This window comes from Morone saxatilis, unplaced genomic scaffold (assembly GCF_004916995.1).
Source record: "Morone saxatilis isolate NCDOM2014 unplaced genomic scaffold, NCSU_SB_2.0 Contig12, whole genome shotgun sequence".
Classification (NCBI taxonomy): domain Eukaryota; kingdom Metazoa; phylum Chordata; class Actinopteri; family Moronidae; genus Morone; species Morone saxatilis.
This window is the reverse complement of record NW_023339674.1, coordinates 17683560-17691988: the sequence shown is the minus strand read 5'-3', so window position 1 is coordinate 17691988 and position 8429 is coordinate 17683560. Positions and strand designations below refer to the sequence as shown.

Genomic DNA, 8429 nt, shown 5'->3' with positions numbered 1-8429 from the left:
AAAGCAGCCTGCATCACTGAACACAACAAACAAAGCCAGGAGGAACAGCACCACACACACACACACACACACACACACACACACACACACTCATTGTCATTCCTTGCTAACATTCCAGTGGCAGCAGTGGGTCTCCTGCTAGCTCATGGTATATAGCACGGCAACACGTCAGCTCCGAGATGGGACCACGCTATCAGGGGTGTTTTCTCCCAGAGGACGGCGGTAAAAACGCTGACAGCCATTTAAACATGTTAGGATGGCATCAAATGATTTATATATATATCTGTGATCCCCGCCTTAGTTTAGAGTTCAGAGCGTACAGCCGAAGTTTCACCAACACACAGGGAAACGTGTGTGTGTGTTCTCACGTCTGTCTCTATAAACAGATAAAAACATACTGTGTCGGAAACGTGCCGCTGATAGGGATGAAGCATGCACAGTAGGAGACAAAGGCTACATTGAAATCACTGTTTAACTGTTAGTGACTGTTATCAACGTGTTTGAGTCTAACAGCAGCTACAGGCAGACAATGGACAGAGAAAACGTTTGCTGAGGACTTGCCTCTCGTTTTCCAAGTGTCTGTCATTCAAGGAGAATTGTTAGGTATCATTTTTGTCGCTGTCCTCTCAAGGATAAGCAGTGGCGATAAGAGTCAAAGACGCTTCCTCTCCTCAATGGGTTTTAGTTCAGGCAGGAGTGAAAAGTTTTACCTGCACACTCTCATCTAGGTCCTTCAGCATCTGTCTTTATTCACAACACTATTTCAGATACGGTACAAAAAGAGATTAAAATGTTTCACAGAGCTTTTTATAAGCAATCTGTTGCCGTCTTTTGTCCAGTGGTCAAAGAAGTCGAACACTTTGTCAGATGTCAGCGCTGTTTTGTGCCAACTAACAAACTTGTAATTATCTTTCTGTCCGTTAGGATCTAAACCAACAGCATACATCCTTATTTGGTGTTCTGTCGGGGTCAGTGTTGGCTGACCCCAACAGAACACCGAGTTTTGACCCTCACAGATAATTAACAATACCTGAGCCGTCATTCTTCTACCATCCTACACTGGGTTTTCAGTCTCCCATTCACATTTTTAAAGCACTTCACCTTATTTATCTGCATCTTTGTTGAACAGCTGACCAGAATGAATCCTGAGATCAGTCTTACCTTTGATGAATAAATTACTGAGAGCAGATGTCTCCTTAATTCACCATGTGCCTGCCATGTGTCAGCTTTGAACAGGTTCTTAAAATTTGCCTTTGATACCTGGATTGCTTGTTCTTAAATGTGTAATCAAACCTAATCCTCTTGTTGTGCTTTTTGGTGTTGTCCCTGAAGAGCCGCAAATTACCTGCAGTAAAACACGCTGCCCTTGACTTCGGATCCCGTTTTTGGCGAGAGGAGCCATTCCAGTTTAGTAGAGAGAGACTGCCCCACCCTAACTGGTTTACGGACTTAATGGAGCGCATAAAGTTTTTCGAGTACCTGACGTACCACGTGTAGATCAGAGAATAAGGTCAACAAAGAGAGATTTCTGGGCCATTATTTGACAGATAGACCATATAAATCTCTAAAGAGCACGTTTTATCTAATTTGCTTTTCCCTGGACAGAAGCCTACCACTCTCATTTATGCTGGTTTCTTCCAGATTTTGTCTCCTTGTCTCATTATTCAGTCCAGTTGTCTATACATCTGCTGCAATGTATGCACTGTAAAAAACTGTGCAAAAATCAGAACACATTCCTGTTGTATTTCATTTCTATCTAAGGAGCAGCAGATGGGAGGTGAATCCATCAACTGTCCACTATTGTCGTCAACTGTCATTTATGTGATCACACATCTCTGAGGGCCAATAAAAAACATTTTTGAAAGACTTTCCTGACGTCTCAGTGTCCTCTTCTCTCTTCTCCTCCACTTTCTGCCACTTTCTTTTCCTCATTCTCCCTGTCATTAACTCTGTCTCTCCTTGTAGCCTCTCCTCCCTCTTTCTCCTCCCCCCGTCATCTCCCCTTTTGCTTGTCCTCCCCAGAGGGCCATGATGCAGCAGCGATGGACTTTTGCTGAGAGAAGAGGAGAATTATAGTATATAGTATAGAGAACGGCATTTCTCTCTGTTGTTTTTGCCACTTCTCCCTTTTCTCCTCCCTCCTAAAGCATGTCTCTCATGCCCAGCTACATCCTACAGCTACAGATTAAGGGAGCAAGGGAGTGGACTCCCTCCTCCTTCTCCCTCCACCTCCGTTTTCCTCCACTGTCCCTCCTTTGCCCCTCGTCCCTCTCTCCCAGGACCACAGCCAATAACAGTGTTGGGGTCACCTATGTTAATTACCCCGCTAGTGCAACTGGGAAGAATTTCTGCAACACACGTGAGCAGTTCACACACAACAGAGTCGGTGAGTAAGCATGTGTCATTGAAGCAGTGTGTGTGAGAGCGAGAAAATAATAGTTTCAAAGACAAGGGAAAAGGAGAGAGTGAGGAAATGTCATGGAGAAGGATGCCAGGCGTACGAAGGAGGGAGGAGAGGGAGAGAAGGTGGCGAAAGGAAGCTGGAGTTGAGCAGAGAAACGACTGAAGCAGAGAGACAATTCTGTTTTAGGAGATACAACCAATCACAATTCCACACTGAATACATAATAAAAAATTTTTAGTTTTGAGTCTCATGCACTCCAACACTACAAATGTGAATTGACCTTTCCTCCGGTGTAACAGAGAGCAGCAAGATGAGAATATGAGTAAAATCTCAACAATATGCAGGGTGGAAAGATGAAAAAAAATCTGCTTCCCCTTCACCTGAATGAATAAATGAACTGCAGAAAACTCAATAGCCTGCACTTTCACTGTCGACCGCAACCATTAGTTCACCAAGGAGTGAATGTCAGCTACCTGAGCAGTGCGTGTGGTTTCAACTCTAGCTGAAGTTGAAAGATGCCATATGGACACGCTATAACACATTTAAATATGCTGCTGTTCTGGCAACACCGTCTGCTTGATTTAGGGAAAGCTGATGTAAAGTTTGGAGAGGTGCAGAGAACATTTTGTCTGTTTTTTTGCATTATGCAGGTTCCCTGTTTACACTTTTTTTGTTTTCTTTACCTTTGCCTGCTTTGCTGCTCAGATTAGCTGAGCTAAGCAAAGTGAAGAGAAGGGAGTGAATATTGCTCTCCCTTCTACCCATCCTGTCTGTCTGTCTTTCTGTCTGTCTGCCATGCACACAGGGTCTATTTATGGAAAGCAATGTCACTCATGCAACACCATCAGATAGCTTTCTCCCTGGCCTGCTCACTGCTCATACATCATTAACATTCTCCACGACCCCAGCGCGCGCACACACACACACACACACACACAGTGCACGACATGCTGTCAATCAACCAAGACAACGCAGGCAAATGGCTATACGATTCCACACTGTATGTATTTACACATCAGGCAAACGTCCAATAGGAGCAAATTTGTAAAACATGTTTAATCATTAATGATATATGGAACCTTATGGAATACTTTACATTATCTTATTCTTACAACTGGATAACAAAGACAGACTTTGACCAAATATGCATACAGTTATTAGAGTTGGGTCAATTATTTATTCAATTCATAGTTCATTTAACTGAGAAAATTAGCATTTGATAAGGTGGAAACGACAAATGTTTGTCACTTTCGCTTGATACATATGCTAAAAAGATTGATTATCAACACAGTTAATAGTAACTTATTTATAAATGTATTAATTTTCTGTTGATAAACCAATTAACCGATGATTTCAGCATTAACTGTTACATTTTTCATTCAAGAGTCAGGACAATGTTTGTCATCACACTTATTCGCTACGAAGCTACAGCCAGCAACCACTTAGCTTAGCTTAGCATTAAGCCTGAAAACAGCTAGCCTGGTTTTGTGCAAACTCACTTCAAAACATCACTAATTTACATGTCATATCTTCATTAGGTTAGCTCAGCTTAAGTGAAAAAAAACCCAATGTGACGTTTTTACTATTCAGTTTCTGTATCGATGAAGCAATATAGTTTAATTGGTAAGCTTTAGGGATGCTAGTAGGCTGATGTTGAAATATGTCTTTAAAGGACCAGTGTGTAAGATTTAGGGACATCTAGCAGTGTAATTACTCCTTTGCTTCAGCATGGCAGCCTACATGGAAAGCGACCTGTGGTGTCTGTAGATAAAAACGGCTCATTGTAGGGTTTCACAATGACGATTCTTATTTTCAGGTGATTATACACTACATTCAATTTGTACCAGTTAAACTTGTAGGCTTTTAGCCAGATTTATTCCTTTACTTACATAAAAATGTAACAATTGTGATTTTTAGGTTACTAAAAAGTTCTCCTTTCACCTTTGTCATTTCATTGAATATCTTTGGGTGTGCAGATATTTTAAAACCTCCATTTTGAAAGTGCTACTAGTTTAATGTGTGTCAAATAAGGCTTGCGTTTGTGCGTGTTTGCATATAAGAGAGAAAAGAGAGAGTGATGGAAACAGAGAGAGTGTGTGTGACCTCGTCAGCCTCAGAGACAGCCTTCAGAGAACAGTGATGACAGGAGGAATTAGTGAAGCAACACAAACCAGAGAAAATAGCCTCCTCTCCTCTCCTCTCTTCTCCTCTCCTCTCTTCTCCTGTCCCAAATAAAAAAAACCTCTACTAACACTTTCACTTGCTCCCTGAATCAAAATGTCATATTTGGGCAGATCCAACGCACCAGAAAAACTCTTTAGGAGTCAGTTAGCAATGTCTACAACGTCACACAGAGCAGCAGGAGTTAACAACCCAAGCATGGACATATGGGATGGAGGGAGAGAGACAGAGAAGGGAACACATCTGGACAGGGATTAGGACAGCTAAAGAGGCTAAAAAAGGAGGAGGAGACAGAAGGATAGGCTTAGCGATGGCTGTGGGAGGGGCAGGGGAGCTGTTGGGAGGTGGGGGTGGAGATGGGTGAACGCAGCGGTGGGTGAGAGGTGAAGTCAGTTCTTTTTCTCTTACCTGAAAGAAGCCCGGGGGCATGGGTCCTCCTGGCATGCCATCATTGGGTGGCATGTTGCCCATCACTGGACTGGGAGCAGCGGCCGCACTCTGAAAACAACACAAGAAAGGAAAGTTAACTCTCAGTATTCATGTTCGATGGAGCAACAGACAGTCGCAGGACAATTAGAAAGGTGTTACAATAATCACGTCCACTGAAAATAATGGATAGAAAGATATGGCGTGCAGAAATTATTTGCCACAAAACTTTCAACCCTGATTACACTCACTGGATTTCTGGACACAAATGGAACAATTACTGATAACTGATGAAGATATGATTATTTAGTCATTATTTGACGAGGACACAAAGCTATCTTGTCAAGATGCAGATAGTTTGGGGGGGAACATTAAGGCTTTAGCGTGCTTACAGTGAACTATAGTTTGTACGATCTGATCCCAACAGATAGCCAAATCTATCGTATATATTCAGAAATAACTAAACTTGAAAATGTGGTGAGAAGCAGAGTTGCAGAGAGGGTTAGAGTTATGAACAGGAAGAGTCATTCAAATGGACAGCTCCTGTTGCTTTCTCTACTACACAGGACACAAACTATATCCAGATCTACTTTGTTGAGCTGTAAAAAAAAAAAGAGTTCCTCTTTTGCAAAGTTCTGATCTGATCTGATGACTGTTGACTAACAAAAACTATGTGCAAATGGTACATATATACAATGTCTGACTGAACAATAACATTCCTCATTGTCAAAACTCAACACTTCCTGCCACTGTTTCAAATTAAAAGCCTTACAGTTGTGCCTCCATTTAGGGCCGGCTAGATTTTACCCACATGAAAAACAATACTTTTTTCAATAACTTAATCTGAGGAAGATTGACACATTTTTTAATTTATTCATCTTTATTCATTATTCATTATTCGAATAAGAATCTGATCAAGTTTTCCTTTCCAGATATCAACACATTTTACTGTGTAAAAGTACTGAAGTTCACCCCCATTATGATTTTAATATATATCCCACATTGTTTTGGATCCCCTCCATATTGATGAATAACATAAAAAAAATGTAAATCAGTACCACAGTCCTACAGAGCAGTCTTTATCCCTGCATGCAACCCCAGTTTGAATGTGGCCCCCAAATATGTTTTTAGCAATATTTTCCTTCATCTTTGCTCTTAATCATAATCATTTTCAACATCAGAGAGAAGACAGAGGTGACGCTCGCTGCTCTGGTTTTCTTCTGAGGCTGACTGTCGGTGTTTGGCTTTGTCAGAGACATTCACAAAACAACAAAGTTAACTAGAGAACTAATTTTCTGGTCAGAATGTGGAGCCGGTGTGTCTGTTACAGGACGGTCCAACGCTGACACACTGTTCTTATAGTCTTTCTTCAACCTTAACAAAGTTTTAAGCAACCATACCTTAACCTCTGAGGTGGAAGATCAGAAAAAAGCTCATATAATAAATCATTTTGTTGATTAGATCATATGGGAACCACAAAGGCTTTAATAGTGTTATTATTTTTTTTTTTTTAAATTTCACAAAATCTGTTAACTACTGAACAATTATAGATGTGCCACAAAATCCACACACACACACACACACACACTCCTCCGGCCCCTCCCCCCACTGTAACTAGAGCTTCACTCACTTCCAGAGCAAACAATCCCTCCATCCCTCGGCTGACCCACACGGCCCAGACACTAACTAACAGGCCCCGGGGCCATGAGGAAGGACACACACACATGCACGCACACACACACACACACACGCACACACATACGAACAAACTGCACTGGTAAGAGGGTGTGAATCTGTGGGACTCTGTACAAACCATAGGAGACTTACAGAGTGTGGACATGGACAGGAGTCAGATACTAGCAGAGAGAGAGTGGACATTTAGACAGACGGAGCTGGCAAAAAAAGAGAGATGGAGAACGAGAGAAGAAAAGACAGAGGGATCTCTCAAAGGGTGAAGAGAGGTCGAACAGTGAAGAACCGTCTGCTAAAGATGCTTCTGTAGTACTCTCAGGTCTATGTGTGTGTGTATGAACTGTGTATCTACCAAACCAGAAATTAAAGGTGCTTCTTTTTCATTATTATTTATCAAACACAGTCTGCTGGCAGCACAGGGAACCTAATAAAGAGTCAACAATGAACTTTGGTTTACCTGAAGGTTTATGGTTCATAATGGAAGGACACTAACCCCACTGATATGAGGCGTATGCAGTTTGCTTCCAGAGAGTCCTTGTAGGGATATGTAGGAAGTGGCCGCAGCGTTGGTGATCTGATTCCGACTGGGGACCGTTGTCATCTCTTCCCATGTTTCATATCTAACCGATGACTATCTAATTAAGGCAAAAATGCCAAATAACTATCCTATAAAGACACGTCCACTTGGTCCCTAGCAACCGAGATCCAACTGAGGACCAGAATTGGGCTCCATCCTGATAATTTTCAGTCTTAAGGGGTCAGATCCTGTTGTATTTTTGCTTGACTCCGGTCTGTGTGTCAGTATGTGTGGATGTGAGCAGACCCATTAACACAGCTATACTCACTGCAAGATAAAAACAGTCAAGATGGACAGTGTGGACTATGAATTACAGGCAGAAAACTGAAATGTTTTGCTCCCTTTTTCCAATGGCTGCCGCTTATTAGCTGGTGTTCTCTCTCTGGGTCTGTTGAGGTCGAGCACGTTTTGGGGTCAAGTCTAATTATCCTGCCATATATTTAGATGCAGTCCGACTTTCCTTGGACGCTTTGCAAATAGGGTCCCTTTCTAAAAAAACTTGTGGGTTTTCCAGCGGCCCGTCTCAGATCGTGCACAAATTTTGGACCGAAGACCTCTACAGCAGACATAACATAATTAATAAATTAGCTTGATGGATGGTGCAACTATAATGGATCTCCTACAAAAACACAGAGGGATCTAAGACACGTCTGATCTTAGCTGGCCCCATAAAGTGTATAATTGTGAGCTGTTATCGAACAATGGGATGGAAAAAAAAAAAAGTGCTGTATATTACACACGCACATAGCTGTGGTGTATCGGAGATCTACTAAGGGATCAGCACAGAGAAAGAGAGAAAAAGGGGATGGAAATGAAAATGAGAAAGGGAACAGGGAAGGCCAGAGGTAGCTGGATGAACGGCAGGACATCTCAGGGAGAGGAGGAAGAGTGAATGGAAGTGGTGCTGGCATGTAAGTATGTGTGGCTAGTGTGTGTGTGTGTGTGTGTGTGTGTGTGTATGTGTGTGTGGCTGCCTGCCTCAACCAGCCAACGAGGCTCCACAGACAGTACTGCAGGTAAGCAGCCAGCAAAGGCCCCTTCTCCTAGTTGCCATGACAACCCCGACCTCACGCTCCTGCTCTCCAGTGCCATTAAAACCCTCAGGCCGTCAATCATCAGCATGGCAGGGAGCAGAGAGAGAGAGCGACG

General features: G+C 42.4%; 1 protein-coding gene across 2 annotated transcripts in view; it reads right to left on the bottom strand.

Moving 5' to 3' along the window:
- Window positions 1-8429, bottom strand: part of ssbp4 (single stranded DNA binding protein 4) — a 75389-nt gene that overhangs the window by 15831 nt on the left and 51129 nt on the right. For both annotated transcript variants that reach the window (XM_035653158.1, XM_035653157.1), the window contains exon 5: window positions 4994-5083. In XM_035653158.1, coding sequence (XP_035509051.1) covers window positions 4994-5083 — 90 coding nt within the window. The remainder of the gene's footprint in view (window positions 1-4993; window positions 5084-8429) is intronic.